This window comes from Rhamphochromis sp. 'chilingali' (assembly GCF_963969265.1).
Source record: "Rhamphochromis sp. 'chilingali' genome assembly, chromosome: 3".
NCBI lineage: Eukaryota > Metazoa > Chordata > Actinopteri > Cichliformes > Cichlidae > Rhamphochromis > Rhamphochromis sp. 'chilingali'.
Window position 1 is genome coordinate 35,688,715 of NC_137931.1, and position 21,448 is coordinate 35,710,162.

Consider the following 21,448-nt stretch of genomic DNA (forward strand, 5'->3'; position numbering starts at 1 on the left):
TATTATTATTATTATTATTATGCATTTAAACGATTTGCATTTTCAGTAAAGGTTTTAAACTTCTGAAGTTAATGAGATGGAACATTTTTCTCAATGCCTGACCATTTATAGTGCATTTCAGGGTCGCGGAGGTGGGCTGGAGCCTATCCCAGCTGCCATAGGGTGAGAGGCCAGGTACATCCTGGACAGGCTACCAATGAAATAAACTACAGTATATACATAGAAACACACTGAGGCATGTAATAGAATTTAATCTGTCTCCTTGGAAGGATTCTTACATTAGTAGGAAGCAAAAAGACTCCTGACAGTAATGTATCTCCTGGACGAGATTTGGTGCGTGTCTGTGTGTTTAAGTGTGGTAGGGTATGAGTTAGTGTGTGTGTCTGTAAGCCATAAAGGAACATGCAGAAAGCGAGTGCATTTCACATAACCTCCCGACTGCACGTCTGGACTGACATGCAGTTGGTCTGAGGAAGCCAGAGAACCCACACAGACATGCAAATGCCACACGGAGAGACAGACGTATAACACAGAGGAAAAGAAATACACACTTAATATTTTACAAGTTTTACTGTGACCTACAGACGTCCACAGACCTCTGCAGGCTCTCTAAATCTGTCTTTACACCAGTGATTATGTCACCACCACTGAGATCTTCTTATTTAAAAGCCTATTCTTGGTTTGCATTCAGCAGAGAAATGTTGGAAGTTACAAAGTCCCAGGATTCACTCATCTGTCCCAAAGGTTCGCACTGAATTCAGGTTTGCAGCGCCTTCCTCGAATAATCTGCAGTCAACTAAAACTTCAGGAATGTAAGGTGATTATAGATGACTTGGATGCAGTAACTTCAGGCCGTGTTAATATTTCTTTTGTTTAAGGTATTCATCCTTTATTGACAGTGCAGCTTACACATTTTGATTGTTTCTGTGTTTTATTTTCATATCTTGTACTTGTTGCATGGATTTGTGCATAAAGTCTTTTTGTTCTTCCTGGTTATATAAAATTCAAAATGCTGTATTTTGTGTTTATTATCTGATGTTTGGGGCCCTGTTTATGAGCATTTCACAAATGCCTCATTTACATGCAATCGTGTTTTCAATCGATCTGTGTAACTGTAAAAAGCAAAAGTATTATAACTTAATTATCTGTAGGCATTGCATGTCCACTTCCCTGCCTTTGACCTGCAGAGCAGTACCCAGAGACACTGCTGTAGTTTCAAATGCAGATTTAAAGGACAGAAATGACTCAGTTTGGCTTCTTTGGTGTATTTATGTAGTGATGCAACAGTACATAAATACATGTGAATTATATGAAAATACTCTATCCAAATCCCAGGCACTGTTCAAACCTTTGTGCTTTATTGGCAGTACAACGTCTGCACTGTGCGTCTGAGGAGGGATTAAAGAGCATCCATGTGTGCATAAAGAAAAGCACTGTATACACGTGGCTTTAAGTGCTCAGTAGGAGCAGAAATGTGTTATATGAATAGCATCCATTTACCGCTTACCAAGAGGATTCATGCAGATGAAGCCTGAATCAATTAGGACAAAACAATAAAGCCTCTGACTCAAGTTTAACCTTCAGAAATGGCAGATTTACCAGGCAGAGCGAAAAACACGATGCTACATCTACCAGGTCTAACATGGAGGCCCTAAAAAAAAAAATCCACCTGCAAATGACACACCTGTAAAAACCTGCCGAGACACGAAGATGCTCCAGGACAAGACAGCACGTGCACTCGTGTGTGGAGATCTTGGCTTTATTTCAGTAAAGCATTCGTTCGATCATTTGTTTTGTTTTTTTAATCCAACAGATTTGATCAGTTTTAGTTCTACAACACACAAACACGGTAACAACTACTTCATATTGCAGGTATATTACGGGCTATTTGGTTAACAGAGAAGAGTACAGTAAACTTAAAAAAAACATTTTATATACAGAATATAGACATGACCTCATAACCTTGCATATGCACTGGAGCTGCTGTGATTCATACAAAAAAAAGTTATCTGATGCCTGAGCGCCCCTACATTCGTACAAACGTGGATTTGGGGAGTTTTCAGGCTGGGTCTACAAATACAACTCTGCAGAAAGGTGCAGCTTTTGTGTGTCTGACTTTTCAAACAAGAACAACAAATGACAAGTTTGGACACAGGTTTCATATTTTTGGCTGAATAAAACAAAATTTGGTATGTGAGATTTTTCTGAACGCTGAACGATTGTCCTTTTTTGTTTTAAACACAGCAGCCACATAAAAGCTCAACATCGACCTTAAGAAAGAAGACAAGTGACTTTCTCCTTCTACGCACGATTTACGACCGTTAGAGGTGCGGAGACGCAATGATTGTAGCTATGGTTATATAACTTTGGAAGAGACGCTATTTATAACAGAGGCACTTTAAAGACGTGGCGATTTGCCTCGGCGAGATTCAGAATTATACAGGAAGTGTGCACCGTATTCATATAAAAACAAAACAAAAGACATGCTAAGCTCAGATATAACGAGCAGAAGATGCTCGGAGTGTCTGTACATTTTCATATACAACACACTGAATCTGGTGACAAACTAATGTACGCTTTTCAGTATTAATTACTCAAATACAGCTGTACCACCTGCAGAGAGACAACCGCACACTCTCATTACACCACCCGAGGACTGCAGCGATAGCGTGCAGGTGGAGCTCCATTTTCTGACCTTTTGAAGTGTGCAGGCAGATATTTGATGTTTAGCAGATGTTACTTTCATCAAACCTCTGAAATACTTTGAAAACTTTCACATGACAAGCGCAGACCCATGCAGCACCGCCCAGCAGGCCTCGCCGTGCGTTTGCTACATGCACTTGTTGTTTTTTCTGATCGTACAGCAGCCTCTCAGTGCCGCTCCCCTTTAACCCAGCGAAAGCACGAATGCAACAAACGTGGTTTTCCTTTGAGAGTAAAAATATCCACTGAATATGACCCATCGTATTAAAGTGAATGGTTTCAATGAGGTGTTAGTACTGGCAGGTTTATTACACTGAACAGAGACGGACGATCTCAATGCAGGAAGTGCCCAGTCTTTTCTCGCCGGTCTTTTTTTAATCCCGCACCAGCTGGTCAGAAGCTCCTCGATGATCAGTTTATGTGTTTGGTGCCAAAACATGAAAAGTCTTGATCCAGCCAGCAGAGAGCAAAGGCTGCCTCACTGGACTTAGAAGAACTCGATCAGAGAAAAACTCCAAAAGACTTTTACTCAAAAATGTTTAAGAAACTATACACAGTCTTCTGAAGTACAAAGAGAAGATAACATAAGAGGTGATTGATTATTATAGAAGAATAAGGGATTAAAGACAGACGTGAGAACGTACTGATTGTGTTACTATGAGTACACAGAAGCCCCAAAGTCAGTCGGTTTCTGCTTTCTTCCTCTTCCGCCTACGCAAACACCTGCATGTTTCCGAGCTGAGGCTGCTGAGACGCTTGCGGCATCTGCTGCGACTGCGGCTGCAGCTGCACCTGCTCTGGAATGTGTGTGTGGTGTGATGACGGCAGTGTGTGGTGGGAGTTCCCCAGAGGGGTGGGGCTGGTGGTGACGTCGGACCAGTCCGAGTTGGAGTGCGGGGAAGAGGAGGACCAGGGGTCGGGGGATTCCGGCGAGGGGGTGAGATACGGGTGCTCGCTGGGCGGGTGGGCAGAGTGGCTGGGCGTGGTGCCCTCCGAGCCCGCTGTGGTGTAGCTGTGCTGCGATGGAGGCGTTGGGTATTTATCCACCGGGCTCTGCATGGTCGGGTATGAGGGCAGAGCCCGAGACTGGCCCTCGATCCCTGCGTGGCCTCCGTGGCCGACAGTGTGTGGGTGCTGCAGGGTGTGAGGGAGCCCGTGAGCCATGGCCATCTGATCAGAGATCTGGTATATCATCCCCGGGGTGCAGTGGAGGTGCCCCGGAGCCTGCTGGGAGTGACTCTGAGTCTGGTTCTGACCCTGGGACTGCGTGACTTGCACCTGCCCCTGCTGAGGCTGCTTCAGCATGGTCTGGCCTGCTCCGGGAGTCATCATCTGGAAGGTGACGATGGGTGGCAGCTGCTCCCTGGTCACGGTGACGTTCATGGGGGTCAGCCCGACGCTGCAACCCTGGCCGTGGTGCTGGGCCATGCCGGGGTGGGATCCCGGAATCTGATGAGGAACCAGGCTGAACATGGGGCTGTATCCGTGTTTGTTCATGCTCACCCAGGTCTGCTGCTGTCCCAACATGTGGCTGACAGGGGGCAGCATCTGTCTGGAGGTGGGGCTGCTCAGCAGGGGCGGGGAGTTTGCCGTGGTGGAGACGGCAGTGGAAACGTCGCCTGCGTAGGAGTGAGGAGACTCCAAGGAGTCGACGGGCGACATGGTGACGGAGCTCTCTGGAAGGCCTCCTGCTGCCTTCACGCCATTGGTGCTTCCTGCTGCCGTGCCTCCTCCATTTCCTGCTCCCACCCCAGCACTTACAGCTGCCCCATCTCCTCCTGCAGGCTTCTTCCTTCTCTTAGCCTTCATGTCTTTCATTTCTTTGGGCCCTCCACCAACACCTCCTACTTTTGTGCCCCCGCCCCTCCTGCTCTTCTTCCCCTGTGGTCCAGGGCGCATGCCAATGTAGCCTGCTCCATTTGCTCCACACATAACAGATGAGTTTCCTCCTCCACCCATGTGATTAGGCCCATTGTGGGGACTGTGAACCAGATTGTACTGATCCAGGAGACGGACGATGTCGTGGTGCATGCGTTCTTGAGCCGTATCGCGGGGAAGCCGATCCAGATGATCAGTGATGTCGCGGTTGGAGTAGTGGTCGAGGAGAACCTGTGCCGCCTCGAAGCTGCCTTCCCGGGCTGCAAGAAACAACGGGGTCTCCTCCTGAAAGAAGCAAAGGGAGCGGTAAGCACAGCGTAAGGAGCTCCTATTTTAATACGAACAAACAGGAAAAGCAGGACCAGATCCACAGTTTGTTTACACGGTCAGTTTAACCCATACAGGGTGTGTCCCACAGCCGACACAACAAACACGGAGCAGCTTTTGAAATCTTTGACAGATATTAGGGAGAAAATATGCTTCTGCAAATAAAGTCTGATATTTTTTCTTTACAGCTCTATTTCATAACTGTCCTTGTGTTTGTTGTGATTTATAATCAGCACATGAAAACAAAACATCTCACCTTATTGTCTTGCATGTCACGATTGGCTCCGTTCTTTAAAAGCACAAGTGTGGCCTCCACATTATTGACTGCAGCTGCCCAGTGCAGAGCAGATTTACCTAAAATGATGGGAAGATGAGAGAAGAACCAGAGCCGCATTAGCTAGAAAACTATTATTACTGCTAAAATTACAGCTAATAATGTAAACGCAGCAAGTCCCTGTGTTGGGATATGCTTGTCCTGCTAACATACTACATTAAAACTCACATCCTTTAATGAATTTATTCACACATTAAATACGAAAAGCTTCAGACAAAGAAGAGGATTAGTTTTCTGACCGTGGTCGTCCACAGCGTTGATGTCAGCGTGGCAGTGGATCAGCTCTTCCACCATGCCCTCCACAGCCAGCCTGGCCGCCAGGATCAGTGGAGTTGTGCCATCATTCATTCTGGCGTCCAGCTCCGTTGCACGGTTACGGATTAGAATCTGAAAGGGTGCAAAGACACAGTGAACAAAACGCGACTGGCCGTCACACTGATCTGCACCAGATCGCAGAGGCGTCTCACCTGAAAGACTCCCTGAGCGTCAGCCGCCACAGCAGCGTGCAGCGGTGTCCTCCCCATGTTGTCGTGGGCATTTGGATCTGCTCCGGCGTCCAGCAGCCTCTTAGCGGCGTCGGCCCTGGCGTAGCGGGCAGCCAGGTGAAGAGCGGTTTCTCCGGTACGATCGGTCTGAGCAATCAAAGACGCGCCCTGAGAGATCAGGTCCGAGATGACGCTCGGTCCCGGTTCATCTCCGCTCTCTTCCTCCTCTTCTCCATGCAGGCTGCAGTCCGGGGCGGCACTGCGCAGCGATGCCAGCATCAGCGGCGTGAAGCCGTCTGAAAGAGTGAAGATTCATTAGCGAGACAGATTTTTGAAAAATTATCAAATCTAAAGGTTTTTGTCCCCCTACCGGGTCCCTTCACATTAACGTCCAGACAATCAGTGTCCAGGTCGGCCTGAGGAGGAGTGAGGCTGATGTCAGCAGCTTTGCGATGCTGCAGGGTCCACTCTCTTCGATCTACACCTCCGTCCAGAGCGATGGGCAGCAAGGGCTTGTCTTCAGTCTATAAAAAGCAACAGATCTCAGAGTGAAACTCACAATGACCAAAGCCTTTCCGTATGCGCCAAACGTCTTTATTGTTCACTTACTCTCGGTTTCTTGGATGGAGCCTCGTCTTCCAGCCATCTCTGACTCTGACTTCCATCAATCATGCTTCCATCAGTCTTAAAATTCCTGATATAGAAACAAAAGCAGCTTTGAAGACAATGACTCTCATCCTGCTTGTATCTGTGTCATACTCTATGGTAATCCTGAAAGCTCATTGCGGTCATTTCAACAACAACCTTCTTGCATTACAGCATATATTTCACCTGAGCACACTCAACCTCTCCACCTTGTTTTACGCACACGGTGTTCATTTGTACGTGAACTCACTTCATATCAAAATCATCCTGTCCAACAGGCTCTCTCCTCTTGTCATTTGTAGCAGCCATGAAGCCGTCAGGCAGCCACAGGACGCCGTGTTTGTGTTTCCTTTTGGCTGCTAGCATCCCGAGCACCAGGATGAGCAGAATAACAACCACTGCCACTCCAATCAGAAACATCAGTGGTGGAGGTGGAGGTGGAGGTGGGGAAGAAATGCCTGAATGGTACAAAGACAAGTGTAAATACAGAGGTTTTAGTTTGAAAATGGATATAAAGCACTTATATTCCATTCATTTCTGAATGACAGATTTACTTACTGTCAACAGACACTAGAGGGTAAGGGAGGTCAGCCTTGATGTGGGCTGCTGCAATGAAGGAAGCGACTTCTTCTGTGCTTGAAAAACAGTGAGAGGGGCTCTGGGAACATTTGCGGTTATCTATTTCCAGGTGCACCTCGGAGCTGTGCAATTAAAAGTGAAATTCAGTCGCCGGTAAGCAAGAAATTTGTGATTCATTTGGCAAAGAAATGCACAGACAAGAAATTACGCGTCTGTCGTATCCTTACCCAATAACCTCCTTGTGCAGCTCCCGCTTGCTTCTCTGGGCATGTTGTCCCAGTCCCTTTGGTGCTCCGAAGTACGGCAGAACCATTGGTTCGTTGTTTTCGTTCAGCTTCACCTGAACGTTGGTGTGCAGCAGAGCTCCTAGGTAGCGCAAGAAGCCCCTCAGGTCTCCCAGCAGCTCCTTAGGCTGCAGGCGGACCACGAGAACCAGTGTGCCGCCTGCAAAATTGGCAGGAATGTCAGAACAGTCCAGGCCGTCCCAACTGCAAGCCTCCGTATTGCAGCTCGGGTCGCAGATTTTATTACCATAGTGGTCCGCGCAGTACCGGTCGTACCTTACATAGAAATCACAATCAAGAACAAGAGGTAAGGATTTGATTTTAAACACATGTTTACAGAAGAGTCAAGGGGAGAGTCACATACTTGCAGGAGGAGTTTGAGGTTATTTGGCACTCAAAGCTGTCAAAGAGGCAGCCGGGGTTGTCACACTCCTTATCGCAGTGCCCGTTCTTAAAGAGATCCCAGCAGGGAACAGAGGCCTTGCAGTTTGTCCACGGCTCCCTCTGAAGCGAGCAGTCCCCTCCGTCCCACCGACATTCATGGTTGTTACACAGATCGTCACAAACGTTGTCTCCTGCTTGCCTTTCACAGTCTTCGTACGGACAACTCCGGGGCGTCGGCGTAATCTGTCTGTTCTCGCAGTATCGTCCGGAAAAGTAGAGCGGGCAGTGGCAGCTCAACTGGAACGGGTATGCCTGGTCTTTCACGCAGGTTCCTCCATTTTGGCAGGGCAACGGACATCTCACCTCGCAGTGTGGCCCGCTGAAGCCCGACCTGCACTGACAATACAGATGGCCGGACGCTATCTTCACACACTGCCCGCCATTCTGGCATCCTTGTTTTGCACAGTCCTGCATTTCCCCACAGTCCAACCCGGTATAGCCCTATAAAACACAACATGCTGTTTAGGTGTGATAGTAAGGCAGTAGATATTACTTTATCAGGCAAACTTTTACAACAAGCATTTAGTTTCTCCTACAAGACTGTTGCTACTCTACTGTACCTGAGCCATGGTGTGGCCCTCTGAAGCAAGCATGAGAACAGACAGGGAGCAAGAGGTTAGTGCAGAGAAAAAGCACGCACTGACGTTCAGGCAGAAGAACGACAAACAGCCAACCTGCTGTTATGCTACACGCCACAGATGTGACAGTTGCCGTGGCCGTAGCTACACGGCAGCATAATCAAAGACAATCATTAACATTTATATGTTTTTATAGGCTTTTTTTTTTTTTTTTAGACAAACTAGCTTATGAAATGTGACAGTGTCATCCCTCACCCTGCTCATCCAAGTACAGCAATACTTATATATGTGTAGAATAACTGATCTGTAGCCTGTGGTTACATTTCTGGAAAAACAGGCTGTATTATGTTCCTGCTGGTGTGTGAAATGAAGAGCATGTAGAGTGAAACATGAAGTTGAGTCATCTTTACAAACACAGCATCTCACCACTATCATGAGTAATTCATCCCATTATTCATTTTCTACACTGGATCAGTTTCAGAAGCTGAATGGAGGTAACCCCCTTTGCCTTTTACTGTTTCCCTGCTGCTTTCTGCATAATCAAAGAAATATCTGGATTTCTTTATTAAAAACAAAGAAGGCTCGTCTTACTCTAGCCTTATGGCTGCCTGCCATTTTCCATTTGCTGTTATCACCAGCACTTACAGGACAAACTCATGGAGGAGTGTTTAAGGAATAAGAATGAAACCAGTAGTTATTAAAAGCTGATGAGCACAACGGGCAAATAACAAGAGCTGCAAAGGCCGTATGAGGGATAAAGAGGAGATCGCTTACATTAGAAAACAGCCAGCTTTAAAGAGAACTTACACGAGGACAAGAACAGCTGTAGCCGTGCACCGAGCTCATGTTCATAGAGCAGACGCCTCCGTTGCGGCACGGACTGGACAGACAGAGATCCACCATGGATTCACAATGACGACCTGAGGAAACAAACACATTTCGTCCCCTTTTTAAAAAAAACAGCAAAAATTACTTGTGGTGCTGTTGTGTTGTTTTCAGAGGTTAATGTGAAAATACCCGTGTAACCAAGGCGACAGCGGCACTGGTAGTTATCGACCAACTGGATGCAGTCAAGGCTGCCGTGACTGTGGCAGGGTCGAGTCTTGCATTCGTTCAGATCCCCCTCGCAGTGGTCACCAGTGAACCCCGCCGGGCAGTTGCACTTGTAACCGCCCACACCGTCTTCACATTGTCCTCCATTCTTACAGAGAGGCTCCAGAGAGCCAGGCTTGGGGGCACAGTCATCCACGTTAAATTCACACTGGAGTCCTACGACATACAGAACAGACAGCATTTAATTTGCACTCAGTTTTATTTTTAGATCCAACAAAAGAAACTTTTTTTGAAAAGTACAACATCCAATCAACATTTCCTTTCCCACGTCAAGAACAACTAAAGAAGCAGGAAAGGTTATCCTCAAACATTAGCATCACTTTCTGTCCATACTTTAAGTTTAAAGCTTCCTCAGCTGTTAAACTAATCTCCTATTATGTGCACATACCGTGTGTTCCAGGTGGGCAAGCGCACTTAAAGTGATTGATGAGGTTGATGCATGTTCCTCCGTTTAGACAGGGCTTTGAGTGGCATTCGTCCACATCATACTCGCAGTTCACCCCCTGGTAGCCTGGTTTACACTGGGACAATGAAACAAAACACAGAGGTTAGCTCAGTTGTTTGCATATAGAACCTAAACATAAAACCTGCCAACACATGCACACATATCAAGCTGAGAGTGCACTTACTATGCATTCATACGTTCCCTGATAGTCCTTGCATGTAGCACCGTTGCGACAAGGGTTTGACTGACACTCGTCGACCATGTCTTCACAGTAGCTGCCTGTGTATCCTGGCTGGCAGTGGCACTTGTGGGCATTTCCCACATTCTCACACCGGCCAGCATTCTTGCATACATTCTCCAACTGCAGACCTGCAGCCAAACACATATGATGAGTTTACCGTGTACAGAGGCAGCCTACTACAGTGATTAAACTGTAAGCAGGAAGGTAACAAAATCCTCGGGCTACATTTAGTATTTTAAATTTTCCTTGCAATAATATAAACAGTAGGTCATTATCACTCTTGATATCTCTGCCAAAAAAATACTTCCTCACCTTTCCTGGCGGCAAAATCCTGGCACGACTGGTTGGGCACATCACAGTAACGTCCATACCATCCAGGCTGACAGTGGCAGGTCCAGGAAGTTGCTGTCTGTGAGCAGGAGCCACCATTATGGCAGCGCACCTGGCTACACAGGTTCACATAGTTCTGCATACAAAAAGAAGGTTTTGAAAACATTTCATAAAAACAAACCAGCACAACTCACAGCCCCTTCGATGACATCGACTGTTTAAAACAAGACAGCAAATATGAGAGATCTGAGTGCACGAGGCCGCCTGTCGTGGCTCTACAGAAAGCAATGAAGCAGCCTCCAAGTAGATGCACCAATGGTATCAATTTGAAGCTCATAAGTAGCTTCGTTCTCAAGTTATCACATTCACAAACTTGGTGTCAACGCTGCACCCCAGCGGGGTAATGACAACACCCCATTAGCCTTTTAAAATGTGTCAACTCTCCTTGTACCTACAAAGGAATTACAGAATTATGCAGACCCACACTGCACACTTACCTGGCAGTTCTGTCCACTGTATGCCATGGGACAGGTGCAGCGGTAGGTACCCAGACCGTCAGTGCAAGTGCCTCCGTTCTTGCAGGGCTGAGAGTCGCACTCGTTCTTCTCATACTCGCAGAATTCACCGTAAAAACCCGGATGACAACGGCAGGTAAATTTACCGATGTCATCAATGCAAGACCCGTTATTGAGGCACGAGCTGGACGGAGGAAGAAAAAGAAAACAGGGCTTTAGGCGGGGAAAGTCTTTAAAATCTACTGATGCAGAAATATGTATGTATTCGTACTCAGGTCGCACATATTGGGAGACAGCATCTCTCGTGTCGACAGGGCGCTTACCTTTCAGTACACTCGGGGATGTTGTTTTCACACAGTATGCCGTTAAAGCCGGGTCGGCACTTGCATACAAAGCTGTTGACGTAATCCTCGCAGGAGGCGCCGTTTCTGCAGGGATGGCTGGCACACTCGTTAATCTCAACGTCACAGCGCTTTCCCTCAAAACCTGGGCGACAGTCACAGACGAAACTCCCGACTTCGTCCCTACAAGAGCCTCCATTCAGACACGGGTCTGCAGAACACAGACGAGAGGAGGAACAGGCTCACTAAACCAGTTACTGAATAAACAAGCACACATCTGAGCACGGCTCAAACTGTATGAGCACCTTTGGCTTTTATGAGCTATTATTAAATAACCGCTGATGGTTATTTATTTTAAACGTCATTAAATTAAATAAAAGACTGGTGGAAGTTACGATGATATTGGATCCAAAGACAATAAAGTGACCAAATTAAACTCACTCGGTGAGCAGTCGTCAATGTTTATCTGGCAGTTGTGTCCACTGTAGCCAGACAGACAGTTACACATGTAGCTCCCCAGGCTGTTTATGCACCAACCGCTGTTTCTGCAAGGGTTGTTCTTGCACTCGTTTACATCATCATTGCAAAGCGCACCTACGCAAGTGTGGACAAAAACACAAAAAGCAAAAACAATTGGAATGTAGTTCTAATATTACGGCTGACAGCCATCATCAAGCACACACACAAATGCATGCCGACGAACACATACCTTCCCAACCGCTAGGACATCGACAGGTGAAAGAGGTGTAATCTGGAGTTGGATGGCACACACCTCCCCTTTTACATGGATGGGAGGCACAGGGAACTTGTTCCACCTCACAGTGTTTACCTATTTTCACAGAGATTTGTAATAATCAAAACATGCATATGGAAATATTCTCCAAAGTGATATCTAGACAGCAGCTTAAAATTGTGACATTACAAGCGAGTAAATGTGCCATCACTGACCTGTGAACGGCAGACTACATTGACAGGTGTAGCCGTTGTCTAGATCTAAACAGACGCCTTGGTTCAGACACGGGCCAGATGCACATTCATCAATGTTCTTCTCACAGTTAATACCTGATCAAAGAGGAGTCAACAATAACGTGTCAGACTTGATGTTTCGCTGATATCGGCAAAGTTTCTCAACAGAAACAGAGTCTGCTGAAACTGGAAATTTCTCTGAGCACAGGCATTTGACACAGGCACGAAAATGAACCTCTGCACTGTGCATCAATTCAGAAAGGACTGGAGGAGATTTTTAAAATACTTCTTATATAAAACGAAAGATCGCGGTGGCGTTTACCTCCAAAGCCAAGTTTGCACTGACAGGTGTAGCCGTTGTGTCGATCCACACAGGAGCCACCATTCAGACATGGGTTTGACTGACACTCATTCTTCTCCAGCTCACAGTGCTGTCCTTCCCAGCCAGCCTGACACTCACAGCGGTACCTTCACACAAAGTAAAGATGTCACAGTAACAGCATTAGCTCCTGCATATATATATGTGAAGAGATGTTACATTTAAAAATGCTGACAAGCTGGAAAAAACAATGCCTGCATATCTATCTGAAGTAAGTGCAAATTATCAGTAGTGAGAAAATTAATTGGATGAAATTCCCACGATAATAAAAATGACTGTATCTTATCCCAATAATGTAAAACACAAAACACCAGTATAGACATAACTTACCCGTGTTGCTGTTCGACACAGTGACCGTGCTGACAAGGCTGATGAGCACAATGGTCTTTACCAGAGAGGCACAGAGGGCCGTGGGTGCCGGGTGGGCAAAGGCAGTGGAACCCGTTGATTTTGTCTTGGCAGGTTCCCCCGCTCAAACATGGATTTGACATGCACTCATTAATGTTGTCTTCACAGTTTAATCCTGTTAGAGAACAAGTTAAAGGTAATTAGTAGCATCAAAAGGGCACGTGATGATTTCAGGCCACTTTATTCTGCCTCAGCTTTGAGGCCTTTTATACATGTTCATGAGGCAAAAACGTACCTGAATATCCCGGGGTGCAAACACATTTGTACTTGTTGATGCCATCCTGGCACTTTCCATGAACGCAGGGGTTGCTGGCACAATCGTCCTCATTGATCTCACAGTTCACACCTGAGCAGAAAGTACACAAAGACAAATTCATGTCGTGTAACAACAGTCGGGTTTAAGAGTTTATCCTTTCACTAGAATATATAAAAGTGGCACAATAAAATAATCTGATGATTAATGCGAGTAAGGAGTTGCATTAGAGGAAAAGTCGATGAGCAGCTGTTATAAAATCTACGATCTTTGAACCAGCTGGCTGTTGTGACTTAGCCTGAGACCAGTTTTGGGACGTCCGGCACACCCAGAAGACTTCATGTTCTGTGGGGCAGCCTTTGATCACAAGTATATATGGATTTTAAAAAGCTAAACTGCTATCAGGTAAGTTTGTTTATCGTCCTTTTACTTGTGGTCTCTATATGCCCCTCACACTGTCTCTTCCGTGAAGCTCTTCTTCACCACAGTCACCGACTGCTTGCACGTAGAGGACAGACAAATTTTAAAACTAACTTGGACAATGCAATCATTTTGCTCTTCACAGATACTGTACTGGTCAGTACCAAAAACCTTGTTCCTTCCATTCAAATGCAGATAGACAGAATGTCAGTTACCACCAGAGGGGGTAAGAGACCAAAGAAAAAAAGGAATTTAGCAATATGTGAGAAAATATGACCACACACACACACATATATATATATATATATATATATATATATATATATATATATATATATATATATATATATATATATATATATATATATATATATATATAACTAGACCACAGGAGTGCTTTAAAGTGTGACATCAGTGATTAGCATTAGAGCAATGATGATTAAATGTGAACAGAGCGAAGGAGAACAAAATAACATAAACACTTTGAGAAGAGGGGAAGTGGCAGAATGAAGCCTGAATGCAAGACTTCAGTACCAAGCCTTGGGGTGGTAAAAACACAATGAAGATCTTACTAATCCAGAAAGCAACGTTGGTTTAACCGCCTGACCGAGACTTGTGACTGCTACACTGAAGAGTACTGTAGACTTCAAACTACACGAGAGGCTCTAGATGTGAGGGACCGGGATCTTTTCATTCAATTTAAACAAGTCACCAGAAGACTCAATTACACGACGTTGGACTTAAACAGCATTTGTGAAATTGATTATTTAGAAATGCTCAGAAGCACAGTTAGAGCTCATTTATACTTCTAAAAATGCTGTATGAGGAATGAGAACTAAAACTGTTCAGTGTGAACGGCTACTGCTGCAACTACAACTGCCATTAAGAGACTAACAACTATTTTAACCGTTCTAATGATTACATTCCTTTGTACTTTGGTGACCACACTATCGTGTTTCAGAATGACTTTTCATCACACTTCATTTTCTCTCAAGCTTTTCTCAATGAATAACGTCACAGTGTTTGTTCCACATATCACATGACACAATTTCTATCACATTGCACCATTAAATGAGATTCTGGAGAATCTTTGCAGCACACTCAGTACTGACCTGTGGTTCCAGGTAGACAGCGACAACTGTAGGTGTTAACGAGGTCAATGCATCGTCCTTGGTTCTGACAAGGGTTGCTGTGGCACTCGTTGAGCTGGATATTACAGATGGAGCCGGTGTATCCAGGATTGCACTTACAGGTGTAGGTGGCAATACCATCCTGACACACACCGTAGTGGCATGGATCTGGCTCGCAGTCATTGATGTTCTCCTCACACAGCAGACCGGTGAAGCCTGGGTAGAGGGGAATTTCTTACTCTCTCAACTGACTTTCAGCGACTACTTTCTGGGTCAAAAACATGTTGCAATTTCCGTTTACCTTCAGCACATTCACAATCGTATCCGTTAGGTCGGTCGATGCATTTGGCTCCATTTAAACAGGGCGTGCTGGAACACTCGTCTATGTCTATTTGACACATGTCCCCACTGAAGCCTAGAAACATAACAAACAAAATTAATATATTGATAAGATTCATTATAGATTTAGTTTTTAAAAACAGGTTCAGTCGGCAGAAATGAGTCAGGGGAATGCACTAACACAGCTGAAGGTGTACCAACCTGCTGGGCACTCGCAGATAAAGCCGCTGACCTGATCGAGACATTTGCCTCTGTTCAGGCAGGGCGAGCTCATACACTCATCCACCTCGAGCTGACAATGATTCCCCTCATATCCTGCACAAGTACACAGAAACAACTATACAATTTCGCAACAACAAAAACACTGAAGGTCATGGGTCAAGGACACAGAGCAAACTTTAAGTGGATGACACTGCTGTTATTTACTTTAAGTTTTGTGGTTAAATGCAAAATGACCCGTTTCTGACTATAAAACAGAATTTTCACGTGTGTCAATTTTCACATTTTGCTGTGTTAAAATATAACATTATTTTAAAAAATTACAAGAAATTTACCAGGCATGCAAATGCAGGTGTACTCTCCGATACGATCCAGACAAGTGCCGTCATTCTCGCAAGGGTTTGACGCGCACTCGTTTATGTCTTGTTCACAGCGTGGGCCCGCGTAGCCTCGAACACAGTTACAGGTGAAGGAACCATCAGTGTTCACACACTGCCCACCGTGCTCACAGGGGTTGGTGCCTGCTGGTAAACAGCAGAGGTATATAAATAACAGCAGAGAACAGAGGCTGACAGAGATTAAAGCTTATTTGCTGAGAAGACTCACCGATGCTGCACTCATCTCTGTCGTTGTTGCAGGTGGGCCCAATATATCCAGGTGGACAGTTACAGTTGAACATACCAGTAATGGGATTGGTGTCACACTGAGAGCCCTCTCTGCAGGGATTACTGATGCAGGCATCATCAAGATGGCAGAGCAGACCTGAGGGGAACATTACATCAAATCGAATGAGTGAAAAAAATAAAAGACTTTAATGCAAACTATGGTGAGACAAAATGTCCCTGGAGAGTCTCCTGCACATGGTTATATACCCGTTTCAGAGAAAAACAAAGTCAATGCAAATTTGCTACTTGGGGGAGGCTTACCTTGCTCTAACGCCAAAACCGTGCTGACTAATCAGCAGGGTGAAAATGCAAAAACATATTCTATGGTATAATTAGACTGTTTTACAGAGTAACAGCTCAGTTTCATTTCCGTGTGAAATATTCTTTAACAACAACAGAGGCATCATGTGCTTAGAAAAACATCAGTTAAGGTTAGACGTGTTCCACAGAAAGCAGCATTTCTCTGAAGTACCAAAGAAAGGGTCAAGGACATCTATAGTTTCAGTACGAACTCATGGCACCATTATTTACACTAGAGTTAACGTTGTGCAGGGTTTCGTATGAACGCCCACCTGTCTTTCCGTGAGGACACACGCAGATGAAGGATGCAACACGGTCTATGCATGTGGAGCCTTGGCTGCATGCAGCTGTTGCACAGTCATCAATGTTTTCAGAGCAGTCAGGTCCACTCCAACCATTGACGCATACACAGACGTAGCCGCCAGGCAGGTTGCTGCAGGTACCTCCGTTCTGACAGGTGTTTGGCTGCAGCCGGCACTCATCCACGTCCTCTGTGCAGTGCTGACCTGTGAGGGGGGGATTTAAAACGAACAGGTTAATCCTTTGCCTGCCACGTTACAACATGCTGAGCTTCTGACAGAGAACCAAAATACATAATTTTTCCTCATAGAGGGACTCAAATGTTGTAATTTTGAATCATTAAAGCACCATTGTTGCTACAAAACTCAGACAAGCCCTAGAAAGCTGCTGCCTGCATATTCACTTTGTAAACACAAGTGCTGTGGATGCCACGCAAAGGTGTTAGGAGAGTTAGCAGTCCTCAGAAGTGTGTAGAAAACAATCAAACATAGCCAAAATGTCAAAAAAAAATTTTTAAACAGTTCAAACAATCTGCTATGGATGGAGAGGTGACGTTCCAGACTTCAGGTCATCTTCAGCCACAGATAAGAGTGGCACATACGGAAAATGTTAGTCACACATAAATAACTGCACATGAAAGTGCCTTACCAGTCCACTCTGGAGGACACTGACAGTTGTAGGTATTGACCCCATCCATACAGGTTCCTCCATTGGCACACTGGTGATTGGGGCAGTCGTCGATGTTGTTCTCACAGTTAGTGCCATTGAAACCTGACGTACATGAAATAAATACATTTGATTATTAGTGGTTTTAATAAATTGTTGATTTGGGAAGACAGTGAAGCATAATGCTCTAGTATGCCGTCCTCTAACAACGTCTGGTGCTATATAAACATCACGTGTGTGTATTTGTTGTATGTATCCGCTAACTGTAGCACTCTGACAGTGCTGCGTGTCAGATATGACAGAGCCAACAACATCAGACTATTTGCACCCAAAACACCATAGTGTAACAATTCAGAAACACTAACCTACTTTCATTTATACATAAATAACAGCTGTGGTAGCACATTTTTTTTTTATGATTTTATTTCATGCTTCTTCTTTTCGGAAACTGAAATCCTACCGGGAAGGCAGTGGCATGAGTAGGTCATGTCCAAGTTAAGCTGACAGGTGCCTCCGTTCAGGCACGGTGAAGGCGAGCAGGGGTAGTACGAGCTTTCACAATGTCGACCCGTATACCCAGGAGTGCATAAACACCTGCATCAAAGGCAGAGCAGGTAACATCTTAACATCATTTTCACAAATTTAAGCAGAAATTAGAGCGACATCATTTTGATCAGCGTTTCCTGTTGACGGTGAGCATTTTTGAATTTGGTATCAAAAACTAGGCTCTTACTTGTAGGAGCCGTGGGTGTTGACACACCGGCCTGCGTTCTGGCACAGGGAAGGCGTGTCTTCACATTCATCTGTGTCATTGAGGCAGCTAGGACCTTTGTAACCAGGAGGACAGGAACACGTGTATTTGCCGCTGGAGAGAGCGCTGCACTTTCCATCGTTGGCACATGGACTAGAGAGACAGCTGTCCTTGTACTCACAGCGTGCTCCTGAAAGACGCAAAAGTGCACAAAGAGCGGAGATTTAGTGGTCACTGATCAAGAAACGCAGCCTAAAAATCAGAAGAAAAGCAGCGTGCAAACTTTCCACGTTCTATGTTTAGTAACTAAGGTTCAGAATTTTATTGATATCGTTTGATTTCTTGAATATAAAAATAAATCACTGATAGATGATTTGGGGGTGTCGGGACTAACTTGTGTTGACATGTATTTTGGTTTGTACTTCTGGAGTAAAAAGAAAAAAGGAATTGAGAGTTAGATCTAATCATATATTTCACAGCAAAGTGTGACAGGTGGAATGTATAATGAAAAAATAATAACACATCTGTATTTGTGTGAGCAAAGATATAATGAATATAATTAAGGAAGCGTTGAAGTGGAAATGTGTAATAAATCTGTTGTTTTTCTTGAAACGAAGCATGATGTTGGATGTTCATGAATGCAGCATGGATGAACAACTAACATTTAGCTCTTTGGATCTCACTTCCTATTCAGCACAGCGGAGCTATGAAACTCATGACTCTCAGAGGGTGGTGACGTGATTAGAGATTATTAATATCTTTCAGAGACCCAAAAGTTATAACTGGTTATAACAGTCATATGGGCTGTTTAAAAATGCATCAGGCTCTTGAAAGAGCAGAGACGATCAAACGGGAGCTTACCTGCCCATCCTACTGGGCACTCACACTTGTACTCGTCAAGCGACAGCAGCGTACAGTGACCTTGGTTCTCACAGGGGTTGTGTGGGTAACACGTGGAGTTCTGGGTAGTTTGGCAGTGCGGTCCAGTAAAACCAAGAGGGCAGGAACAGGTGGCACTACCCGGTACAGGCACACCAAGTGACATGGTCACAGTGCAATTCCCGCCATTCTGGCAGAAGCCGGGTTGACAGGGATCCCTGTGCTGGCAGTACTCCCCCAGAAAGCCGGGAGCACACCTGGACACACATCAAAACACAAATCAGTGATGGAAGAGGTTAAACGCTCAAAACTAAAAGCTTATCGGCCTTCAATACAGACAATACAACAAACAGATGAGCTTAACAAGAAGACAAATAAGCATGTGAACCTGACAGCGCAAACAAACAAAACAAAAGGGCGAGTTTCACTCAGGTGGATGTAATCCACCACATCAGACGACTACTACTGAGAGTACTGATAGAGCGCTGAGGGTAACAGCTGTATAGGAGTCATGTAGCATGCATGCGCGCGCGCACACACACACACACACACACACACACACACACACACACACACACACACACACACACACACACACACACACACATCAAAGAAACAAATAAACCAGCACAAGTAAACACTACTGTCTAATACACTGTCTTTCCATTTCTGTATAATGATCTACATAACAGCATGCGGGAAACCACATCCCTTAGTAGGAGTATTAACAAAATGTGTGGCTGTACATAAAGAGAAAATAGCTTTTTAGATGCTTCAGACTTTTAAAACTTAGTATGCACCGTGCATGTTTAATGCCTTTAACCCAGGAGACATGTAAAGCCATTTTGAATGGGGTTTTTTTTGTGTCTTGACAGACTAACTCTAAGATAACTTAAGGAAGTGCTCTAGCCCCAGAGCTGTTTCCCCATAAACCCCACTCAGAAAAAAGGCAGAAGCTGGGTTTGGTCAAAGGGTTAAAGTGGGGTCATTCATGACAAAGGAGAAGTTCAGAAGCAGAAGGATGTGAGGTGGAGTTATCTGGAAGTTGTTGACTGCAGCATGGCAGAAACTGAAAACAACAAGTGGAAAGTGCTAGCAATTACCTGGACAAAGGGCTAAACGATACATAACAGACAAACAGGCAACAGTATGGGCAAGAATGCTTGACTTATTTAAATTACCACCACATTTGGTCTGCAAAATGTGTGTGTGTGTTTTTTCCTCTCTTCTTCACCACCCCTTTCTTTCGATTTCATGTTTTCTCCTTTTTTCAGTAAAGTGATTCAGCTGCATGCCGAGCAGCGAGGAGAAAAAATTACAGTGTTACGCAATAAGTCAGCTAGGCATGTTATCAAAGACAATGTTCCCTTCGTCACTTTCTATTCCTCTGTTTTTTTCAGTCCCACCCACTTTCACTTAGCACTTCTCCATGTGTGACGGTACTTGATCATAAGTGTTATTCTGTTGCTGAGAAGAAAAAAAAAGTCAGACAGTTTCCTGTGTATGCTATTTTTCATGTCATCTTCTTGCGTGTGACAGACACACCACCTGGGGACTGAGGGGAACAGAGCAACCCGCTGCCTCTTACTGAGGCCTCTAATCCTGCCTCCCCAGAGGGGCTCAGGTAACACAAAAAGGACAGCAGAGATACACCACCGAGTATCCAACACCACACATGCAGAAACGTGTTACTAGTTTTTTTCTTTTAAAAAGAGAAAGACTTAAACATCCTCGACAATTTCAACTTAAAGGATGATATATAAATGGAAGAACTACAGATTTGTGTTGTGACCCACATAAAGATCGGATGACAGTGTAGAGGGGAATTACTTGCACTTTAGTATCACAGTCTGACTTATTTATTGCTGGCCGCTCCACCCCAAGGCAGCTTGAAGATATTAGGTTGTGAGAGCATGGGAAAACAGGAGAGTCATGAATCATGCCAGAAATAAAGTCTCACAGATCAATCGCATCTGTGAAACTTCTGGCTGGTATAACATGTGAATCATCCAAAGATGACAAACAACATCTGAGAAAACGTTCCCACTCAAACACTAAACGGTTCACAAATGCAGTGCACAATAAGTTCGCTGTGTACACAGATTTTAAAAATATACACTAAATTGAACATATCAAGCAAAACGCTCATATATTTTTTTAACTGAACTAATCCCAAACTACACATTATATAAACACCTGAACTGTCCACCAGAATTATTAAAAACACATCAATGAGCCACATAGTGCTAATAATCACCCTGTACCTTCATTACAAAAATACCTGTGCACTCATGAGCCCAAAACATAAAACATTCACTCGATTTGAGACAAACTTTCAGTGGATTTGCTGAACAACAGCGTCAGAATAAAGCTGTGAGTATCATATGGTTATTACCGAAAGAGAGAGATGAACAAATTCCCCTTTTGTCTTTTGTTTGCACACACTCTGTTTTTTTATGTTTTATTAATTGGGCAGATGAGATAATAGATTAGCGTAGTAGTAGACAAATTAGGCATGGCCACCCTGTCCG

The 21,448-nt window shown here is 44.7% G+C and overlaps 1 protein-coding gene across 2 annotated transcripts in view; it reads right to left on the bottom strand.

Annotated features, from left to right (window-relative positions):
- Positions 1-1,745: 1,745 nt before the first annotated feature.
- notch2 (notch receptor 2) overlaps positions 1,746-21,448 on the bottom strand; it is a 41,172-nt gene continuing 21,469 nt past the window's right edge. The window contains exons 3-35 of one of the 2 annotated variants that reach the window (XM_080878225.1): positions 18,900-19,174; positions 18,021-18,228; positions 17,748-17,881; positions 17,270-17,392; positions 16,594-16,827; positions 15,963-16,118; positions 15,692-15,880; positions 15,339-15,452; positions 15,100-15,213; positions 14,781-15,014; positions 13,231-13,341; positions 12,918-13,110; positions 12,531-12,676; positions 12,191-12,304; positions 11,952-12,071; positions 11,684-11,836; positions 11,225-11,453; positions 10,884-11,085; positions 10,369-10,522; positions 10,000-10,184; positions 9,759-9,891; positions 9,275-9,526; positions 9,065-9,177; positions 7,600-8,120; positions 7,179-7,511; positions 6,931-7,073; positions 6,623-6,830; positions 6,337-6,421; positions 6,098-6,251; positions 5,710-6,023; positions 5,482-5,629; positions 5,165-5,262; positions 1,746-4,866 (exon numbers count right to left, since the gene is read on the bottom strand). In XM_080878225.1, the coding sequence (XP_080734351.1) occupies positions 3,415-4,866; positions 5,165-5,262; positions 5,482-5,629; positions 5,710-6,023; positions 6,098-6,251; positions 6,337-6,421; positions 6,623-6,830; positions 6,931-7,073; positions 7,179-7,511; positions 7,600-8,120; positions 9,065-9,177; positions 9,275-9,526; positions 9,759-9,891; positions 10,000-10,184; positions 10,369-10,522; positions 10,884-11,085; positions 11,225-11,453; positions 11,684-11,836; positions 11,952-12,071; positions 12,191-12,304; positions 12,531-12,676; positions 12,918-13,110; positions 13,231-13,341; positions 14,781-15,014; positions 15,100-15,213; positions 15,339-15,452; positions 15,692-15,880; positions 15,963-16,118; positions 16,594-16,827; positions 17,270-17,392; positions 17,748-17,881; positions 18,021-18,228; positions 18,900-19,174 (7,342 nt within the window). In that variant the 3' untranslated portion in view covers positions 1,746-3,414. The remainder of the gene's footprint in view (positions 4,867-5,164; positions 5,263-5,481; positions 5,630-5,709; positions 6,024-6,097; positions 6,252-6,336; positions 6,422-6,622; positions 6,831-6,930; positions 7,074-7,178; positions 7,512-7,599; positions 8,121-9,064; positions 9,178-9,274; positions 9,527-9,758; positions 9,892-9,999; positions 10,185-10,368; positions 10,523-10,883; positions 11,086-11,224; positions 11,454-11,683; positions 11,837-11,951; positions 12,072-12,190; positions 12,305-12,530; positions 12,677-12,917; positions 13,111-13,230; positions 13,342-14,780; positions 15,015-15,099; positions 15,214-15,338; positions 15,453-15,691; positions 15,881-15,962; positions 16,119-16,593; positions 16,828-17,269; positions 17,393-17,747; positions 17,882-18,020; positions 18,229-18,899; positions 19,175-21,448) is intronic. The other variant, XM_080878226.1, reaches the window with a different exon arrangement.